Source organism: Ambystoma mexicanum, chromosome 3q (genome assembly GCF_040938575.1).
Source record: "Ambystoma mexicanum isolate Mex_15411 chromosome 3q, UKY_AmexF1_1, whole genome shotgun sequence".
NCBI lineage: Eukaryota > Metazoa > Chordata > Amphibia > Caudata > Ambystomatidae > Ambystoma > Ambystoma mexicanum.
This window is the reverse complement of record NC_090926.1, coordinates 350,082,350-350,105,325: the sequence shown is the minus strand read 5'-3', so window position 1 is coordinate 350,105,325 and position 22,976 is coordinate 350,082,350. Positions and strand designations below refer to the sequence as shown.

Genomic DNA, 22,976 nt, shown 5'->3' with positions numbered 1-22,976 from the left:
AGCAGCACCGAGTCATACTGGCCCCTCTCAGTGGGATAGGCTGGGGAAGTTTAATTATGCTAAATATGTAGAGCGGAGCCATGCGTTGGGGGACAAACCATGTAAGATGTTGGCGTGGCTGTGTAGGCGGGAGACCCATAGGGCCCCTTATTTGTATGGTTAGAAATTAGGAGATGGAGGAAGGTGGGATGCAAGAAGGGATGAATGGGGTGTTTTCGGAATACTACAAGGCATTATATGCAGCGCCCCAGGACAGCATGGGTGAGGAGATACAGGACGTGCTAGAACAGATAGACCTGCCCAGATTGGAGGTCTCCCAGGCCGAGCTACTGGAGGCTCCTGTCACGGCAGAGGAGATGGCGGCCATAATCGGATCTCTGCCCACCGGGAAAGTGACGGGTACTGATGGCCTTCCGGGAGAGTTCTATAAGGCGTATGTAGATATTTTGGCGCCACTGTTGACAAAGGTATATAATGAGTCATTGGAGATCAGATTGTTACCCGCAAGTATGAGAGTGGCCCTGATAGTGCCCTTGCTGAAACCAGACAAGGACGCTAGGGACTGCGGTTCCTACAGACCGTTGTCCCTACTGAATCACAATGGTAAAATCCTGATCTCAGTCCTGGCAGGCACGCTACATAGTGATCCAAAAGCTGATCCATCCGGAGCAGTTGGGATATGTGCCTGGAAGAGGGATCTCGGAGAACCTGAGGCTGTTTCACCATGTAATGCATAGCAATGCGGATGGCCCCATACAGGGGATGGTAGCTTCACTAGATGCTGTTAAGGCATTTAACTCGGTGCACTGGGACCGGCTGAATGCAACGATGGCTATTGGGCCGCAGTAACTGAGGTGGGTGCGATTGATATATACAATACCAATGACTAGGGTTAAGACAGGGAAGTTGAACTCGGAGGCTTGGCAACTGTACAGGGGCACCAGGCAGGGATGCCCGCTGTCTCCGATGTTGTATATAGTAGCAGTGGAACCCATGGCGGCATATCTATGAAAGGAATATGGAGATATAGGCATAGAGCTAGATGGGATATCAATGTATGCAGACGATGTGTTATTATACGTACAAGACCCTGAAGCAAACTTGCCATATATGATGGAAGTGCTAGATAACTCTACCAAGTTCACAGGGATTAAAGTGAACAAGACAAAATCGTGCCTGTTCCTCTTGGCGCCCACAGCTTCCCTGGAAGCTGATCAATTGCTCGTACTGCCCCTGCAGGACCACGTTCAGATATTTGGGCATTAACATCCACCGGGACCCCACCCAGGAGCATGAGCACAACACGGTTCGCGCTAAGGCGGGCCTAGTGGCTTCCAGGGGTTCTGGAGCAAACTGCCCTTGTCTGTGATGGGGAGGGTGGAACTGCTGAAAATGATGGCACTGCCGCGTCTCATGCACTGCTTCGGGAATGTCCATACAATATTCCCGGGTGATTTTTCAGGGAACTGGAGAAATTATGCAGGGGATTCATGTGGCAGGAAGGAAAACAGAGTGGCTCTCCACACATTGCCAAGACCGTATGACCAGGGAGGGCTGCTTGTCCCAAATTTTGAGCTGTATTTCCTGGCGTGTCAGCTGCGACACGTGGTGAAATGGCTGGCCGATGAAACTACGATTGAGACATCACTGCTGCATCCCGTGTTTGGGGGGGGGGGGCGGCACCTGAGAGATCTCCTCCAGTCTCCTTGGGGAGCTCACGGGGGGGGGGGGAGGCGGATAACTAGTGAAACTGGGAATTCAGATCTGGTGCAGAGCCTGTAAAGTGGTTGGGGTAAAAGACCCGCTCTCCCCGCAGATACTGATAGTGGCGGTGGTGGGAAACAGAGCAGGAGAAAGGAGAATTATAGAAGCAAGTTGGGAGACATGTGGAGGGGCTACAGTTGGGGACCTGAGGAGGGAGGGGAGGTGGAAGACCTTCAAGGCATTACGGGAAGAGTCCGGAATACAGGCAGGTCAGTTCTTGCTACATATTACAGTCCTGGGATTGCTCAATAAGAGGTGGCCTGAAGTCAGAGAGGGGGACGTAGTGAATGCGGATGAAGAGATGATTCTCACAGCGGCAGAAGGGGGACACAAGGTTTCCAGGATACAAGATGTACTGTTGGGCTGTGCTCCTCGGTCCCAACTGCACTGTAAAAACAAATGGGAGGGGGAGCTGGGTAGGGATTTTGAGGAGGAGGAGGAGTGAGGGGGAATCAAACGATAACATAAAGTCTCCAGAAATGCCAGGCTACAGTTCATACAACTATACATAGTTCAAAGAGCATATCTTACTCCCGCTGTAATATCTCATTTAAAGGAGCAGAGAAACGGGTATGCCCCAAGTGCAAGGAGGTGGCGGCGGGGCTCACGCATATGTTCTGGAGATGCCCGGTGGTTCAGGGTTTTAGGGGAGGTGGCACTGAAAGTGGCCCAGGAGGGTGTCGACATTGATGTAAAAACACTGGAGGCCTGTATACTGGGGCGGTTCAAAAGGAATGCGAAGGACAAACCATTGAGTAACCTGAAGGACCCGATATATATTACGACCAAGCGCAGTATAGCCATGGGATGGAAAGACACGAGAGCACCAAGCATGGCTAGATGGTGGAGGGATCTGGGGAAATGGTGCACGGCGGAGACAGGGGTGTGGGAGAAAAGCTATTAGAATGCAAATGGAGGAGCCCGGGTTAGCCTTACAGAGGTGGATAACACTGTTGGTCACGCTGTTTGCAATCAAGGCAGAGAATGAGAATGAATTGGAGGGAGGGGAGGTAGACATAATTGCTATGACGGATATCGAGTCAGGGGGAAAGGCTGAAGGTGGGTGGGCAGGAGCGGTAGGAAACATGAGGGTTGGGGAATGATAAGTTAAAGTTGAGCTTGTTGCTCAGTGTGTTGTAACTGTTATATTATGCAAAATCTAATGAAAAATTCCCTTTTCCCCCTTTCGAGCTATGTGTCAAAGTTTCTTTTCCTTTTCGAAATGATGGGGGTAGTTGGGAGCATCATCTCCTCATAATCCCAATCGGCATCTTCTGATGCATGGACTTCAATACAATCCACGTCCTGTATAGCAAGCTTACTGGGAAGTTTCCCATTATGATGCGTTTGGGGGATACATTCTTCATTTTCAGGTCGTGAAATGACCTTTTCTCTTCCGGTGTTAGAAAACTGACCCGTTTACAAATGTGCAGAATTTACGGAGATTATGTGTACTATCTTTACAATAATTTGTTTAAAGTCTTTTTTCTCGTGGGCAATGATAGAGCATAATGTCATCGATGCTTCTATGCTTGAAGTAATTGCATTGAGTCTGGATGCAATCACTGTATAGTTTACATCACTGCAAATGCTTCGATCATTGGTGCATTCCAGCTCGCTTCCATCATCACTATCGCTGGTAGTTGTTTCCAAGGTGTCAGATGTTGAGGCGCACCCTAACAAGTCCGGTGAGGCAATAATGTTTGTGCCAGTTTGGTTAAATGGACCATCTGTGGAAGCTTTGAGTGTTTCTCTAATTCCAAATGAGTCCCTCTGAAGACCCGGCAACATTTTTAAAAGTGACAGGTTATTGTCAATATTAGGCGACAATGATTCAGTTCGGGGAGTTTGGGAGGCGACTTCCACCAATGCACTGTCCACTTGCGCAGGTGTTTGTCGCGTGTTTAAAAAGGCTGTTTTTGGAGGCTGAATTTCCGTGGCCTGGTACGGTCTGCCCTTTTTCCTCATTTTCGCTTTTGCCTCTTGGCTTCTTGGTCTTTTCGGGAGGCACAAGGAGGCACTGCGCAATCCCTATTTCCTTGAAGCCGCGTGCTTCATTATTTTAAGATATGGGGCTGGTGCTGTACTAACTGCACTTCGTATCCGTAGTTTCAATATGTAAATAGAGTGGTAAAGGGCCTCAGTGCTTTCCTTTAATTCGGGATGAACTTTTCCGCTGAGACTGCCACCAACTTCAGGTCCTAAAAAGCAAACTTTGTGAAGTCGCTCTGCGATCGGGTTAGATCAATATCCTCAGTTCAATATCAGAATGTTTCAAAAGAGTAAAACATGAGTCTTAGAGTAGCTCAGTTCATTTAGTCACCCTAGGTCACTGAAGTAACATGCAGTAATGCCACAGTTTTAACTATTACCTTACTTAGGCCACATAGCTCTAATACACACTGGCGCGATCTGCGCGTGTGCTTGGTTTTTGAAGCCTGTTCTACCACTGCCGATGGGTGACTCCTCCCTTGAGCACAGCAAAGGAAAAAAGACCACTTAGGCTCGGTCTCGTGCTCCAGTAACTTGCTGCACCAGTAACAACAAACATACCGGCGCACACAATTTGTATGTATATTATGATGGTGTTTTTCTCTGTATGGTCGTATCCACAAGGTATTGCTATCTAATCATGAGCCAGCTGAGGAAGCTTTTAAAAAAAAATCTAATGTTGAAATAAATTAATGTTTCTATTGAAACTGTATCCTGGTTCCACCACTGTTTAATGCATTTATAGATACTAACACCGGGAATTAGTTATTAGGGGCTTACCTACCCGTTGATTCATTTTGTACAAACATTAGACTGTGCGTGTTGTCTTATTTATCCTTGGCGTTTTCCATGCAATCAATATTTAATTCAGTGATAGGTCCAGGATTTGAAGAGGGCAAGGTGGTGTTCAAGTGTCGGGGTCACTGACCCTCGATTTTGAAGAGAAAAGGTACCTTAAAAGGAAGAACTTTTTTTTTTCTGGTGGGGCAAATGCACCGAAGTTCGAAAATGGTTCCAAGAAAGGGCATAGTTTTGCTTAAAACTGCGAGGTGCTGCTCCCTGCATACATATCTGGGCAAATAATTCATGCAATGGATCTGTTTCCATGTGCTGTAAAGGATGTATTCTACATTGTTTTCTGATTCATTCATGCCTTATGATGTCATTAACATCGTCCTTCCTTTCTGATTCACAGGTGTGGATGTGTGGAGGACGCATGGAGGATGCCCCTTGCTCCCGAGTTGGACACATATATCGGAAGTATGTTCCCTATAAGGTTCCAGCAGGAGTAAGCCTGGCCAGGGTAAGGACTACGGGTAGGGTTTTATTTGTACTGTATAGCAGGCACTTCTAGAGAGGGCAATCAAATCGACGTGTTTGTTAGGGAAGGGTGAGCAATGGGGTGTCTGAAAAGTAAACCTCATTGAGCAGCCAAAAACAGAGGGGAAAAAACGTATTCTAGCACGGCTGAACTGTCTCCTGTCAGCGTGGGTCTTCTGTAGTTTAAAAGCCCTGTAGTTGCTTTCCTTGCAGTTTGTGTATTGTTTGCTACCTGCTTACACTGAAAACAGGTGCGTTCATGCATTTCAGTGCACCACTTACCAACCACCTAGGAGAAAACCATGTGATGAACTTTCTTCCCAAATATTCTAGAATTGGAGTTAAAATTGTCCTTTATCCAGTCCCATAATATTATGTGAAAGGTACTTGCCATCTGTTTTAGTTTTCTTAGTGTTTCCACTTGGTTAAACAAATGTTTACATCATCTCCACTACATGTAGGAAGAGGAGCGCAAAGGGGAGACACAAATGATTGACACTCCTGGTCCAAGTATTGCACAGCGCTATGGCTTATACCTAAATCCTGCCATAGATTCTAAGTTTGTTTGATTCATTTATTTTATTGAACATACAATAAATACATCAAACCTGTTAAAATGGCAAAAAAAAGTCTGCCCTTCAAGCACAAGAGTGTATTGGTAACCAAGGTTATCCAGCATTGGATCTCTTCTAGAATTGCATGCTTGTTGGAATGGGAGTGGTGTTGGAGCGAGTTTTCACAATGATTAGTGATTATATGTGTCTTTATGTACTTAAACTGACATTGGGGCTTTTCCTCTAAAGTCAGTAAGGCTTGTGCATATGTGGCCTGCTGACTCTCTACCAACAGCATCCATCGCACACAGATTCTCCTCAACCTAGCTCTTTCTTGTTTGAAGATTTTGCAACAAAAATCAATTGTCCACCTCTCCTGGATGCTCGTTACCTCTTTTTAACAGCACTTACTTGGGAAGCAGAATCATAACTTGATTATCATATGTAACAATGCACGCTCTCTTGTCAGGGTTTGGGAACTGTGTGGTCAGACAAAAGCCTTTTAGGGTGACCCTGAGAAGACTGGATCTACCCAGACATGACATTCCCTTTACGAAATTTGAAAAAGCTTCACCCTCAACCATAAAAGATCCATTAGGTAGTTGTATGTGGAATTTGAGCATGACATATCAGACCATGTCAAAATATAGACATCGGACAGTGCCTAGCACCACAATTTAACACTTCACATTCATAATCCAAGTAAAAAATGTAGTAAAATATGCTGAAGACCTGTCTATTCACAATGGTTGAGCGAATCAGTAGAAGGCTGTTGGTGCAAAATAGATGTCTTGGCAAAGGGTGGCGGTGGGGAGCAGCAGGCAAAGCAGAAAGAAAAATAAATAAATTTGTTGCTGAATGCTTTACCTCTTCCCTCAATTATTGGAAGAATACAAAAGGTTTATCTGTGAACTACTCTTACTGCCAATATGAAGAATATTTCAAACCTTATGAGCGCGAGGAAGGACCAATTAACTGCTTCAAGAGCATAGGGAGATTGTGCTTATGATGGGTACAATTAAGTATGAGGGATCTTCTGGGGTTCCATGTAATGTCGCCCCAAAAATCTCACCATGCAAAAATATCGCCGGCACAGCTATCGCCGAAAAATGGCAGTTTTTTGTGGCGACATTATTGCATGGAACATGCGGGGGACACCCCCGCAACCACCAAACTTTTTTTTTTTAAATATATTTTTTTTCCCCTTATATATGGTCACCCAAATAATATCGCCACGACATTTTCGCGGCGATATTATTACCTGATACCTCTTCTGGTTTACTGTCCTGAAATGTGGGCCCAATAGATGAGTAAGTAGTGCTTAAGGGTGTCCCCAGTCATATGTGACGTCATCATTTTAATTTACCAGGCTATTTCGCTTGTCTGTTGCAAAGAATTTCTCATTAATTTGTCCATTTCATGCAACAGTGGCCTGAAAATCTAAATGTTGTCTTCAGTCTTGAAAATGGTTCCTCGTGTTAAATAAAGTAATTCAGTTTTCAAGAATATGTCCTGTCTAATCGTGTAAAGTCTTATCAGAATAGCCACGGTATAGACGGCGTCGTTGCGCCAGTCAGTGATTGAAGTTTAGCTAGTCTGTGCTGCCAAACAAAGAATGTTGCAAACTGAGTGGCCGGGGTAAGAAAATGTACACATCATCAAAACAGCAAACACTGCAGCATTGTTGACCAGTGTGATGAATCCGAGGATGTCACCCCTTATCCCCTAGGGGGGGGGGGAGACCTTTCCCATGGAGCCAGGGCAGTACATCCACAGCACAATATTCCCCCTTGGGGTGGTGCACTGAAGGAGGGTCACACGAGGGAGGAACCCCCTTATGCGATTAGGAATGACTATGTTAAGCAAACACGGTATGCCACCGCTTAAACCCTTTACGAATATTAAATCCTCCTTACCATTTTATTGATACAGCCAATATCTGTTTTTGTCAGGTTAGTCAACCTAATATACTTGACAAGATTCAAACCTTAGATAATGCAAAGTGTATCACATATGACTTTATGGCATGTACTGAGAAGATGATGGCCAGGAGTCCAAGCATCACTGTGGAGAAGCAGAGTGAGCCTCTAGCTTCTCAACGAATCTGATTGGCCCAAAGCAACTCCCTTTTCCAACACAGGAGTTTAAATATCCAACAGGTGAGATACGTCATGAGAGTGATCCTCCAAGGAGGAAGCCTGTGAGCCGTACAGCGGCAAAAGGGACGAGAGCCAGCATCAGGGAAGACAAAAGCGAAGGAGAATGCTAGCGAGGTCCAAGAAGCAAGGACTACTCTCGTTGCTGCCGTGTGGAAACTCTGGGCATCCAGAGCACCAGTGAACATTCCAGGAGAGAGGATGCACCACCAGGAAGAAGCAGATGTCAGGAACACCACTGCCAACCGCGATGAAGCCCTGAACGCGACCATAGTCTTCAGAGATGCAACAGCCGCTCAGGAAATGCTGGTACCTACCAGAAGGTAGCAAACAGGGTCGCAAGGTCACCAAGTGGTGCTGGAGGTACGTGGAAGAAAGGGGGTGAAGACAGAAGCCACTTTGAGATGTTCTGGACCCCTGGGAACGAAGTGCGAGGCTGGGACACTCACCTATTTGGGAAACAGAAGCCAATCAGAATATTGCGAGTCTGGGACGCGCACCTGGACTTGGCAGGAGAGAATACCAAGCCAGTTTTGAATATTGTGAGTCTGTCCCGCACCCAAAAGAGGGAACAGTCCAAGAGAAGACACTTATTTGGCAAGGAAGAATCAAGCAATTCAGAACACTGAGTCTGGGACCCGCACCCAGAATATTTTCATATGGGAACCTTTTTTCGTATCAAAGTTTCTGCCCAAAAGCTACTACCATTGTGTCTGAGCCTTACTCTGCACCCTCACAACAGATACGACCAAAGTCTGTTGGGGAAAATTGATCTAAAATCTCCCCCTTTTCTGCCAGGTATGCATAGATTGCTCAAGACGCATACCTGCCAATATTTTTTGGCAATGGCGGATAATGGTTTCAGGCCTGGCTGCAATGGGCAATTAACTAGTTCTAGATAAAAATATACCAATTTCATCCTAGGCGTTCAAACATTGATTCAGGACATTTCTTTCAATGAGGCAGGTTTGTTTGGTGAAGCTGGTGATGCACTCAAGGTCGTAAACGCCTAAAACAGACACTGTTAAAGCAGTGGGAGCAACCTCACAATTAAGGGCTAGACACTCAGTGCTGCAAACAAGCAGGTGGTAGCAAAGCGCAACCCAACCGAACCAAAACTGGCTTGACTTGTCCAGTCATTCCCCCCTCCTTCCCGTAACCGCTTCAGTGGGAAGGAGGTTGGATCAATATGCCACCTCACTCCTCTAAGAAATCCGGACTGCCTTGACATTGCCTCCTCCAGAACTATGGGTTAGTTGCCTCCTCATGGACTCACTCCTACTGCCTTTGACTATAACTGTTCTTTCTGCTTGTTACTCACATGTCATCCTGATGCGCAGTGCTTCCTAAAACCCTTTGCTAACATCCGATTCCAAGATTGAAAAGTCAAATCTTGCTGTTTTTGCTTTGTGCTAAAAAGTCAAATATTGCTGCCCATTACGAAATTCTCTGTATTTTGCTTGTATACTGTTGCTTCTTTGTAACTTCCCAGCTCAGTGACCTCACCACTCTTTCGTCCCACACCTACCTGCCTTAGCCCCCACAGTATCTCCATCCTCTCCTCGCTTCCACCCCAATGGCACTTTGTTTCTCCTATCTTTTCCAACTGCTTCTCCATTGACTATCCTTCCCTTCTCACTAAGTCTGGTAGGAAGAAGTTCAAAAAGGATATCTTGGCCTCTAACCCTGGTCTTCCTATCGCCGACACCTACTCCAATGCTTCTGCCAGAAAGACCCTCACCAGCATCCTTTTTGTCGTTCCTTCTGCAGATCTATGTACTCCTCATATGGTCTCTGTGTCTGCCCTATATCCTAGTCTCCCATTAATGGTGGCACTCGCTGGGAAGTTCTTATGGCTTCCTTCGACTCCTCTAAAGTCATCATTAATGTCTACCTAAATGGCACTGGCATGGTCCAAGGCCCTCAGGCCAATCTCCTCCTCTTTGATAGGCACTTCCCTCGCCTCATCAATTTCCTCTCATCTCCTGCTGTCTCCCCCCACCCCCCTTTGGCTACCTTGCCCTCTCTCTCCTCCTCCTCCTCCCCCTTCTAGGGCTCTTTCTCCTCCGCAGGGCGTACCTCTGATCTGTACCCCTCCCCGGAAGGCCTTTAAGGCTGGCAACCTTCTTCATATTGCCACTCTCAACTCTCGCTCTGCTGTCAAACACTCCTTTTGACATCTGCCACCTCCTTGAAGAACTAGACCTTGATGTCCTTGATCTCACTGAGACATGGTTCACAGCCAGCTCTGTCACGAGCTTTGACACTCTGCTCCCTGATGGCTACAAGATCCTCTCAGCACTCAGATCCTCCCGGTCCGGTGGGGAGGTAGCCATGATCTTTCCTGAGTGGATTCCTGCCTCTATCATTCCCACTCAGACATACTCCTCTTTTGAATGCCTTGTCTGTAGGCTTTCTCTCGTCTACCCATTCTCTTACTGTGGTTACCATCTACCAGCCTCCTGGTCAAATCACGTCATTTCTCTGAGTGGGTGGACCTCTCCTCCTCCCTCCTGGCCTCTACCACTCAACTCCTCCTCCTCAGTGACCTCAATAGTCATTTAGACTCTCCTTGCTCCTCCTCCTCTATTCTGCCATGACCTCTGCAACTCCCTCTCCCTGTCCATCCTCCCCTTTGGCCGATTCACTCTGCAGGGCACACACTCGATGTCTTGATCTCCTCTGACCTCCCCCTCTCCATCCCTCTGGCCACTCTTCTCTCCTGGAGCGATCACTCCCTCCTCTCCTCTCATCTCTCCCTCTCTTCCCCCCAAGCCAAGCCTACCCCAAACCTGCTACCTACCTTCTCGGACATCCAGCCCATGAAGCGTGTGTCAGTTGAGGCTTTTGCCACCACTTTCTCTCCCACACCTCCACCTTTGGCTGTCTCACATCCTGACACAGCCCTGTCTCTGATCTAGTCTTCAATTTCTGATACGCTTGATGCTCTTGCCCCTGTCATGAGAATCTGTTTGAAGTCCAAAGCCAAGTGCAATTCCTGGTATGGCTCTGACCTAGCTACACTTAAGCTTAAGTGTAGGGTGGCTGAGAGGAAATGGAGGACTTCCTGTTCATCCTCTGACAAACTGGCCTGTCGCCTGCTACAAAGGCAATACCGACTCTCTTTTCTCACCAAGAAGAGAGTCCACATTCAAGCTTGTCTCTGCGGCGTCTAACAACTCGGCCGAACTCTTTAAAATCTGCAAGGAGGTGGCCAACCCTGATGCAGTCTCTACCCCTCCTGTTGCCTCCCAGGCTCTTTGCAATGCCCTTGCCTCTCATTTCATTTAAAAAACCCAGGACATCCTGTCCACCCTCTCCACCCACACCCCTCCTCTCCTCTCCTCTCCTCTCTCCATCTGTGCTTGCTGATCCTCCATTAGCCACCCCCCCACCATCCTTCCCGTCCTTTCCTCTTTTCTCCCCTGACGAGGTCGCTAGACAAGTACAATCTATGAAAGCCTCATCAAAACAGGTTCATCCCTGTTCCTCTAAAACCATCAAGGACCACATTGAAACCCTCGCTCCGGCCCATGCTGATTTTGCAACCACTCCTTTGCCTCGGGATCCTTCCTCTCCCCTCCTGAAGCACTCCTTTGTGCATCCTCTTCTAAAGAAACCCACAGCTGATCCTTCTTGTCCAGCTAACTATCGCCCAATTTCCATTACTTCCCTTTCTGGGCAAACTCCTGGAAAAGTTGGCCATCTCTCAGCTTAGCATTCATTCCAATTCTGTTGGCTGTCTCCATGCCCACCAGTCTGGCTTCAGAGCCGTCATCCTCCTCGATCTCTCTTCTGCCTTTGACACGGTCAACCATACCATCCTGCTCAATCGTCTCCGTGAAAACCGGGTATCACTGATCAGGCTATGGCCTGGCTGACCTCTTTCCTCTCAGATCATCCCTCCCAGGTCCAACTTGGGACCTTCCTTTCATCTATCTTCCTCTCTACCTGTGGTGTTCCCCAGGGGTCTAACCTCTCGCCCTGGCTTTTCAACCAATACCTGGCAACTCTTGCCCACTGCATTGCCACTTTCTGCTCGAATTCCCAGTGCTACGCTGACAACATTCAACTCATTTTCAGGCTTCCGTCTGCCACCTCCTCTCCCTCTCTCGTCTCGGATTGCCTAACTCCCATTCAAGATTGGTGTGCCGCCAATTATCTTTGTCTGAATGCCAGCAAGACGGAGATCCTCCTCATTGGCACACCTTCACCATCCTTTGCCCTCACTCTCTGGCCGGCCTCCCTTGGCCCTCCTCCTATGCCCACCTGCAAGGCTAAGAACCTTGGGGTCATCTTTGACTCCACCCTTTCCTTCTCCGCCCACATCTGAGGTCTCTAAAAGGTCAAATTTCCTACTTCACCTCCTCAGAGGTACTCTGCCTTTCCTCTCCTTTCCCCAGAAGCTCATGGTATTCCAAGCTCTGGTTCTCTCTAGGTTGGACTATTGTAACAGCCTCTTTCTAAATCTACCTGCCTCTACTCTCTGCCCTCTGCAACTAATCCAGAACAGGACTGCGAGACTTGTCCTTGGCCTCAAGCCCTGGGATCGTATCTCTCCAGCCCTGAAATCTCTCCATTGTCTCCCAGTGGATGCAAGGATTAAATTCAAAACCCTCTGCATTGTCCACAAGGCTTTCTGGGGCCCGGGTCCAAAATACCTTCAGCTATCCCTCCGCAAATACCTCCCCTCTCGAGCTCTTTTCTCCTCTACCTCCAACTCCCTCAGGGTCAGTCGTTTTTCAAAGAAACGAGCTGGGTGTAGGTCTGTCTTCGGCTGGGGCCTCCCTCTGGAACAGCCTCCCTGCCACTCTAAAACTTAAACAGTCTCCGGTTCCAGAAGCACCTCAAGACCTTCCTCTTTTCTTTTGCCTTCGTTCCCCCTATCCCCTGCTGTTCTCGCTTGGCACCGTGCACCTGGCCACCCTCTGTCCTCTGGGCCCAGGTACCTGCTCACCCTGCCACCCTCCCGCACTGCCTCCGGGCCACCCCTTGCAGTGGGGTCTGTATCTGTACCTATACAGCCCCCCCCTTTTCTTCCTGCACTTATCAGACCTACCCTGTTTGCTGCCTTAAACCTAGCACTTGCAAATTGCTGGCTGCACTACCACTGTTTCCTTTATTATTTATTTATTGTTATTTATCTGTTTCTCCTCTGCTTCGCACTTTCCCTTCCACTTCTCCCCCTTCCATGCACTTTTCCTCTCCCATGCACTTGCACGTTCTCAATGTCACTGGGCCTAGTAAGATCGCTGTTTTGTTCTCCCTTGTTCCCCTCCCTTGCCGCGCTCTGAACCACTTGTGTACGAGAGCGATAGGAATAAAATATCAATTGTAGCAACCAAATAAAGCATTGAACAAGTGGGTTCTGCATATGATCCAGCCAGTGATATACCTTGAAATGTGTCACAAAGTGGCCTGTGAATAGCCTGGCTTTAATCAACACGTTCTGGTGCCAGCCTTTCTCTTCAGCAACAGGAAGTACAGACATTATTTGAAGAGAATCCTGTAGAACCAGTTTGTAAATGCCCAAGCACGGTTAGCGCAGCTGTTCTTGGTACGCCCTCGTTCAAAAGACTGGAGGGCATCAGGCTCATTGTGAATGTGCAAATGGTTAACACGTTAATCTGCGAGCATTCAGATTGTTTACCCTGTCAGATAATCTAAACGTAGTTATACTACCACATTTACCCTTATCTCAATGCTTGGCTTCTAAAAGCATCAACCAGAAAGCAGGTGCTTACACAACGGGAATTCGTGTAGCGGATTTTGCAGTTGGATTGGGCGATCAGCATGAATAAATATTGCTATATTCAGTCTCCTTTCTTCCATACTTTTTTGGAACATTTTGGCCTTTGTCCTTCCTTCACATGCGGCAGTCCTTTTTCTCATTGCACTGTGGATCGGATGCATTCCTGCAGCTTTTTCCTGTGCTTATCTAGCTTTTTTGTTTTTTTTTTTGGTCCCTTCTGCACGGTTTCCGCAGTCAATCTTTTCCCACCGGCGATGCCAGTTAAAGGGTTTGGGACATGCTCTTCAAGTGGGTCTCAATACACGGCTTTGGATCCTTACACCGTTTGCCTCTAGTGTTTGGGACAGGATCACAGTTGGATCATGCATTTACTGTGACTTTCTCATTGTGTGCACGCTCAAGCAAAGACTTTAATGTTGGTAAGAGTTATACTGGCATCCACCACAAAGCCACCTCAGTGAAGTAATCAAAGAAAAAGACTCATTGTGGGGTATCTCTGGTACCAGGAGCGTTTGGCTTCACCCTAACACTACTGGGATCCTTCCCGAGGTAAGGTACAGCAAGGGGACTAAACTGGATACTGGAGTAGTTACTCAGGGGCTAACGTCACCATGGGTAAACCAGAGGTTCCCAGTCTTAAGACTAAGCAGTGTACCTGCAAAGCAGAGGTTCACCGTTCAGGGTCTAATAGCATTGGAAACTACTTGGAGATTCCCCAAACGGGTGCTAGAAGAGTTCAGGAATGCAGATGTTTCCCCATATTGGGCTAAATCTTCTGGGTCCCCCCCCCCCGGCTCGCATAGGTCAGGCTAAACAATCCAGTGTCCCTGCCGAGACTACCTCAGAGTGCTACTTTACAAGAGACAACTAACATTTCAGGCAACAAATTTACTAAAAACCCGAAATTTTCTGAAAAGCCACACAAATAGAACTCAACTATATATGTATATATATTTCTGATGTTTGTTAATCTGCTTAGAATCACATGCTGTGCATAGGTCCGACATCCAGTGGTCACTGCGGAGTATTGCATTTTGTTTTTCGTAGTCGAAAAGGGGACGTCGACAAGGCGTGTCTGTAACACTATCCCTATAGTGACGTGCGTTGTACCCATAATCCCTCACGCGTCGAGGTCCCTCAGATTGTTTTTTTCCGCCCAGCTTCTGGTCGCCTTACGCGGAGCTCCTAGAGAGACATTGCAAATACTTACTATGGACCGCGGTCCTTAATTTTACTTATTATATTGTTAAAGATCCCTCCCCTCGACGTTAGCTGTGAAGCTGTTCCTCCGCCGAGCATGTTTTCGACGGAGGGGAAGAGACGGAGGAGATCCTTCAGCGCTGCCGAACACGTGGCCTGGCCTCGCCGGCCAACATACAGTAGGGAGAGTGGGGGTTCGAACTTTTATCTTCTCTTTGAGAATGTCTTTCTTTCTCCCCTATCTTTCCCTTGGGGTTGTTATCACCAGTTATTATTGCCTCAGCTATGGAGAGGACACCTTTTAAGTTTTGCCCACGCTGTAGGGGCAAATACACTTGGAAGGACAAACACAAGCTCTGTAATCGTTGCTTGCCCCTCGATCATAAGGAGGACAGCTGCGCGGCCTGTAAGCTCCTGAAACCAAGAACTCTTAAAGAACGCAAAGTTAAGAGGTGGGCGTACTACGCTATGTCGAAGTCAGTTTCCTCACCCGCCGCCGCTGTTACAGAAAGTGACGAGGAGGGTGATAACTCGACGTCCGTTACGGAAGTCATTAACCCCCAGAAGGAGCGCTCGCGCTCCTCGACGTCCGTCCCCGGCCCCGACGGGCTCGGCTCACGCCCTGCTCATGGGGATGAACACCCCGGCGACAAGGACGCACACAGACCCCATAGGCCTAAGCACACAACCCATGGCTCTTCTTCGTCGAAGACGAAGGGTCCATCGGCGCCGAAGGGGACGCAGGGCACTCCGGCGTCTACCTCAGACCGTAAGGGTCTCAAGCCCCACCCGAAAACGCAGTCGCGACCAGCGATTGGGCTTTCATCAAACACGGGCGCTACCCCAAAATCATCCGACGTAACGCTCCATAGAGCGGCCGTCAAGGAACAACGCGTAATGCAGGCAACGTCGACACCAGAGTCCTCTACTGACACAACCTCGTTGTCGAGAGCCTGGCGAGAATTGTTTCCGAAGACAAACGTAAGCGGACGACGAAACAAACATCGAATACCGCACCAAAAGCTATGGAAACGCCGAAAAAGCACAAGAGTAGCCAGGAACTGCCCCTTTCATCTAAGGGCACTTCTGAACTACCGGAGGGCTTTTCAGAGGGCGACGGAAACCTTTCTTCGACGTTGTGGGAGCGTTCTAAGCGTTTTGAAGGTGAAAACACTGATTTCACCTCTCTAGACTATTCAGGGGTCCCCCATGAGACCCTTGAAAGACTCCATTCTTGTATGGAGAAAATGGAAAGGTTTTTGGGAAACCAAAACCCACCCACACCCAAAAGACCAAGAGAATGGCCCCAGGATGACCCTAGGGTCAAGATTGCTAGGCTGTTTCCCCCTTCTACAGACGTATATGACCTCACTGAAGAGGAGCAATACCTCCAGGAAGATGAGGAGTGTTTGGGTGGAGAGGAAGAACATGAGGAAGAGGGGTTTGAAGAAGATCCTTACACTAGTGCAGGAGCTTTCGAAGAAGATACAGCTACCTCGCAGCCCTGGCAATCCCCATCAGTGCAGCCTTGGCAATCCCCATCAGTGCACTCAGACCCTGATGTCTTTCACCCTTCTCCTCCCAAGGATTCACCTATTGGAAACACCTTTCCCATAGATGACCAACCTTCACTTAATGCACTATTGCGCAAGGCAGCAGCGCATTTTGAAATAGACACAGGGGAGACTCTTCCTGACATAGACTTTGTAGAGAAAGTTATTAAAGAAAAAGCCCCTGTTAGTCAGTCTATTCCGCTCCTGACTTCTATAAAGAGAAGAATAACTCCTTCCCTTTCCAATCCTGCCTTAGTCAGAGGGGTCAACCCTCGGATAGAAAAGCTCTTCAGCCCTTCGTCCTCTGACCCTTTGTACATCAGAGGCCATTCTATTCCGGACTCCCTCGTAGTTACTAATACAAGAAAAGAGCAGGGGTACCACTATCCACTAGTGAGGCACCACCTGACAAAGAGGGCAAAAAGCTCTATGCACTTGGGAAGAGAATCACGACGTCCGCCGCCTTTTCAACTAGGATTGCAAATAACAATTCCCTAATAGCTAGCTACGCAGATGCACAGTGGAGCAAGCTGCGCAGCGAAGCAGAGGACGCACCAGGACCCCTGCGTTCACGCCTGTTAGCTACAATCTCAGAGGGAACTCTTGTAAACCAGGGCATCGTAAAGAACTCCTTAGATGCCGCAGAGACGGCTGGCCGTTCCCTGGTTCAGGGAATACTTCTCAAACGCCATGTCTGGCTGCGCAATTCGGGATTTAAGCCGGAAACCCAGGCTTCCCTGATAAATAAGCCCATAGAACAAACACATCTGTTTGGGAAAGCAGTTGATGAGGCCCTAGAACATGCGAAGAAAGAGTTTGATACCATCAAAACTCTTGACCAAATTTCTAGGCCCCCTAATAGACGCGGCTATGGCAATAGACGCTCCTTTCGTGGCCAACGCCAGCAGCAAAACCAACAGCAATTTTACTCTGCTACCAACTGGCCCTCTAACCAGGGTAACACCCAGTTCAGTCAAAGAGGCCAACGCCGTGGCAGAGGAAGAGGTCGCGGCTCCAGCCCCAAAGGTTCCACGCCCAATACCAACAAATGACCCAAAGATTTGGGTCCCCTCCCATGCATCACCGGTCGGGGGCCGGCTAACATCGTTCCTTTCAGCATGGGAGGGAATATCGTCAGACCGCTGGGTATGGCAGAGTCTGGCAGAGTCTGAGGAGTGACCAGTAACTCTTTGCTTTCTACTGCTGTGGGAGTGACTTTTGCTTTTGCTTAAAACCTGCCTCTCACCGCGGAGCGGGCGCGGAGTCTGGCAGAGTCTGAGGAGTGACCAGTAACTCTTTGCTTTCTACTGCTGTGGGAGTGACTTTTGCTTTTGCTTAAAACCTGCCTCTCCCCGCGGAGCGGGCGCGGAGTCTGGCAGAGTCTGAGGAGTGACCAGTAACTCTTTGCTTTCTACTGCTGTGGGAGTGACTTTTGCTTTTGCTTAAAACCTGCCTCTCCCCGCGGAGCGGGCGCGGAGTCTGGCAGAGTCTGAGGAGTCCGAGGAAGTCCGAGGAAAACCGGGACTTTTCCCTGAGCTTCTGCACACTGCGGTCACGCCCGCTCCAGTCACAGCTACAATGCGAACCAACGCACACACGGCTCTGATGAAAGGGAAGACTGTGAGTGACGCTATAAAGACTCTAGCCCAAAGGAAGCGTGCACGCGAGTCAGCGTGCCTTGACTCCGAACACTCATGGACTTCGGCGGAATCTCCGGTGACACATTGTACACCTACTCTTGCTGTCGCTGCTGTCCCTAACAGTGTGCAATCCAAGAATGAACGTGAGTGTCTGATGCAGCTAACATCGACATACACACAACGACAACGATGATGAAACAGTAAGTGTTTGTGTGGCAACTACTTCATGTGCGGACCCGGTCTTTCCCTCTCACTTCCGGCTAGTGGGAGAAGTGGTAGAGGGGTTGGGAGCTGAGAGAGTGGCCGAGGTAACTCCTGCACAGTCCACTATCGACATCGCTTCTACTCAGCCCAGTCCATTTAAAAGGGCCGCTCCCCATGCTTTTTCACCTCACTCCCTGTGTCCAAGTAAATGTGACGGGCCGCCTGATAAGTGTGCCAGTGCCCAGGAAACACAAGATACTCTGACGGACACGTCCAATTCGGCCCTCACACTCGGCCCTTCTGACTTTCCAGCCAGTACTTCATCACATGACAGCACCCCAATGCGAGATGATCCCGCCGTCATGCAAACGCCTCTTTGTCAATTTAATAGTGAGAGGTTTGGTGCCCAGGTGCTCCAAATAACCACTGGTGACTGCGATGCAGCAGGTGTCTTAACACAGAAAGAACCAACTAATGATTCTCCACGCCCACGATTCTACAGTGCACACGAGAAGTTGCTACCTTCCCCGGCGTCGCCACTAAATACGCTGCACGAAGGTATTTCTTCTGATACAGTGTTCACATTTAACGAAGAGACTAAACCGGCCTCAAACCCGGTCTTACAATCCTTTACCCGTGACTTCTGTGACTCCCTTACAAATGCTCAGGGAGAGTCGATGCCGACTCTGCAAGAAAAAGATCTAACCAACCGCAGAAACTCCTTGGAAGTTGTTAATAAGCTCTTGATGGACCTCAAGCACCTGAATAAAAGTAGATCAAATACTCTGGCCACAAAACACCCCACGCTGGCTGATATAGCCCCAACGAGAGTTCCGACTAATGCCGTGCCTAGTGTGCCCCCATCGGAGCTGTTGGCCAAAAGCTCCCCCATGAGCCCTCCTACGACCAACCTGATCGAGAGCAGAAGCGGACGCTTGAGTCTCTCACCAAGCATTTTATGCTCACAGAAGAATTCTGTCACAACCAATTTGAACGAAAGCAGAAGTGGCCGTTCGAGTCTCTTATCGAGCATTTATTTATGCTCACAAAAGAAAACTGCTTTTGCGAAAGGGGCTGACCTCATCATATCGCAAAATGGCGCATCGCTTAACCTCCATCAACGTATGCATGGACCCTCAAGCGTGAGCTACCAATCTGAAGACAAGACAGATTCATCTTCATCTTCATCGGACTCATCTATAATGGAGCGCCCCTTTCCCAAGATTAGACGCCTCCCAGTGGGCAAAAGGCGATCTAAAGGCCATATAATGGACAGCACCGGCAATGCATGCCATACACCAAACATGCAAGAGCTTCAAACTCTCATAATGTCATCAACCACAATTGCTTTGGCTCCTTTCCTAAAAATGTATGAACACATAAACGACACCATGAAAGACTTACTAGCTTCAATTAGTGGTCTAAATGCGAAGATTGCTAATCTGGATAACTCTCAAACGACTCTAATGGATACATCCTTACATACCAATAAACAGGTGGAAACGGCACTCAATGCTCTAATAGACAGTAACAAAAACGCACTATTAGACAGAAAATTATTGGCAGAAGTGGCTAAACAGGCATTACACCTCTTTCAACAAAAAGCAGATAATCTTGACCATAACGAAGCTCGTGAAGACAGAAATGTACAGACCTCTCGAACTCCAAATAACCATGCAGTATACCCACCCCTTCGGATACCAATAGCCACGTGTGCCCAGATTGCAGAAGCTACCACTTTCGAGTGCGACAGATGTGTAGACAAGGTAGCTTGGACTGAAAAGGTTACACTCGAAGATGATCAGGAGCAATCGCTGTTGATACTCAATCCATGTGCTACAGGCCCGCAAACGGTTGAGCTAGCCTCCGCTGCTACTGATCTGACTACACTCGCGCTGACCAACTCCCAGGCCATCTGCCTGGAAACTCAGGATGCAGAGAACTCGGCCCTCCACGACACTCAAGTGGCTGCTTGTTCAAATCTAATTCTTGGCCATGCTCCTGCTAAAGAGGTGTCGGTTGACACACTAAAATCTGGAAATGATGCTGCCGCTGCAGTCTTCGACATATTTAAACACCCTACAAGAGGGCCCAGCACTGGCCTGAAGACTGGAACCAACAGAGGCAACGAACACAAAAAACCAAAAAACATCTCGATGAAAAAAAAGAATCGAGGTAATGATTCCAGGAAATTCTTGCGTAATTTAAAAACTCTGAACGTAATTGTCAACAAAACAACTTCAAAGGAGAAACAAGATGTCTATGCACCTCAACCAAACGACATTGACACCGAGCTAGATCCGGTCACTGAACATATAATTGACTTAAGTTGCATATCGGAGGAGCTGTTAAATTTGTCGGTACACGACGAACAAGTAGCCGACATAGCGGATGGGTCTGCGGAGCACAACCTGTTGTCAGTTACCCCCTTGGACGTCTCCAGACAAAGAGATAACGCCGCTGTTCTCTCGAATGTTGTCTGCCCTACAATAAATAACCGGCCCGATATTGGACTAAATTTGGCTGACAATAATTCCTCTCCGTCAAAAGTGCCGGCTCGAAAAACCCCTAGAATCATAACTATATGCGAAGCAACTGGGCCAATCATCACCTCTGTAGACGATATGAACTTCTGTTCTAAATCCTTCATGACGCTCGAGGAGAAACGACGCAAGACTTGCAGCCAGCTTAATAAGGGCTTTTCCAAAATGAAAGTTACAGAAACTCAAGCTTCTCCTATCCCCTGTATCAATCCACAACTACCCAAAGCCCTTAAGACTGATCTGTTAGGTCCGAAAGTACAGGACTCGACCCAAACTAAATCACTGTATTTCAAGGACCTAAATGTGCCGCAAGAAAATCCTACATTAAAAAAGCACACAACAAACGAACATTATAAGAGTAAACATTGGAAGAATGAGTCTTCTTATCAACACGTACTCTTGGAACGGATAGATTCGGATGATGACTTGATACTGAATCGACACAATGTGCTATGGCTATGTCATCTGATCCCAAGCCTTCGGGCAATTGAATCAAGTGACCTGAAAATTGTAGAATTCCTCGAGGAAACCAAAAATGACGCAGTTATTCTACACGTTCAGTCAAAAATTATAGCTGACACTTTGCTCCAAGCTGGACCTGCGTTAATGTCGCTAGGGTTTGATATCTCACTAGCTCCAATAAGGGCCTCAACAGAGACCCTAAATGAAGCCGCAAACCAGATGGAAGCTGGTAGGGACGATAAAATTCTTCCAAAGTGCCCAAGTGAACGGGCTATTGCGGCTCTTCAGTCAAGACCCGTTTCCCTGACACAGAAATCTTGGAAGCCTATGAATGAGCTACCTAGCCAAAACAACATCAAGATTACAATCCAAGGAGTCAGCCAAACACATCGAACTGAAGACCGGCCAGTGTCTGAAGCATCATCCATGACGCAAGGGAACGATTGGGCCTGGGTTGCTGAAACCCTAAATAACACCATGTCTTGTTAACGCCAGGCCCCCAAGAACCATAACACCAAAAAAAAACTCAACTTGGGCTCCTGGAACACAAGAGGGTTCACTCACCTGTTTAACACCACCTGGGCCCATGATTTGGACATTATCTGCCTACAAGAGACATGGCTCTGTGAAAAACCCATCTTGGAGGGTTTTGAAATTGCCCACACACCGGCGCTCAAACAGAATAGAGGGAGACCGATGGCAGGTCTACTTGTAGCTGCCAGGATCAACTCAGGTCTTCGGAATTCTAAATTCAATAAGCATCTCCCCATATATTCAGGTGACTACGGTCGGGGTGGGAAGTACACCCGCTGGAGCTACAACTAAGATCTGCATTTTTAATCTCTACTGGAACCACGCAGTGAGTGGAACCACAAACTTCATAGATGAAGTCACGAAGTCCTTGGACGAGTATATGGAAGCTGGCCCCGCAAATGAGTTGATAGTCTGTGGAGATCTTAATATTGACTGCTTTGATCACTCGAATGAATCAGGCTACAAGAAGACTGTAAAGAACTCAGAATTCCTTCCGGCAACCCAATGGTGTCTGGAAATGAAGTTACGTGACCTGATGATGCTGAATGGTCAAACGATGGGAGACATTCCAGCTGCTCTTACTTGGCGCCGAGGCGACCTTAACTCAACCTTGGACTACATATTTGTATCCAGTAGGATCCACATGAGAACGACTAGTCTGTCTGTCCAAACAATGCAGCACAGCGATCATGACATGGTGGTCTTGACATTCATGGAAACAGTCGAAAATCCTCGAGATCTGTGGGCCTTTCCTATTAGAACAGGAACTGGTAGGATCCGCTTAAACCTAGATTGTAATGAGACAAGCAAGATCCTGATGGGCCTTCAGACCTCTGATGTCATGGAATATGATCACCTTTTAACTCAATACCGTGAAAACAGGATCCACATGGGCAACAGTCTGTTCCAATCGAAGCACAAATTTGACCTTGAGGTGCAAAAACGGAAACGACTTCTACGCTGGCAGATAAGATCGGCCCGCAAACAAACCCCCAGCGTTGCCAACGGAAATGTCAAAAAATTCAAACAACGCTATAAGAACTGACTTAAGTCCCACAAAGGTATTATGCTGCAGAATGATGCAGAGCTAATGTTATCAAAAATGAAGAGCTCAAACACCGCTGAATACTGGAGACTGATAAATGACAATCTTGCTCCTCAACATGCTCTCCAAGCTAACTTGGTCGCTGAGGCCGAATGGGTCTCCTTCTACGCAAACCTCTACTGTAACAACAATGAGGTTGCTGCTTGGAGACCACCTGCACTGCCACATTGGGACATGGTTTTCGACCATGACGATAT

General features: G+C 47.8%; 1 protein-coding gene across 1 annotated transcript in view; it reads left to right on the top strand.

The window, feature by feature from the left end:
* Window positions 1-22,976, top strand: part of GALNT10 (polypeptide N-acetylgalactosaminyltransferase 10) — a 1,380,999-nt gene that overhangs the window by 929,305 nt on the left and 428,718 nt on the right. The window contains exon 8 of the mRNA XM_069653980.1: window positions 4,952-5,059. Coding sequence (XP_069510081.1) covers window positions 4,952-5,059 — 108 coding nt within the window. The remainder of the gene's footprint in view (window positions 1-4,951; window positions 5,060-22,976) is intronic.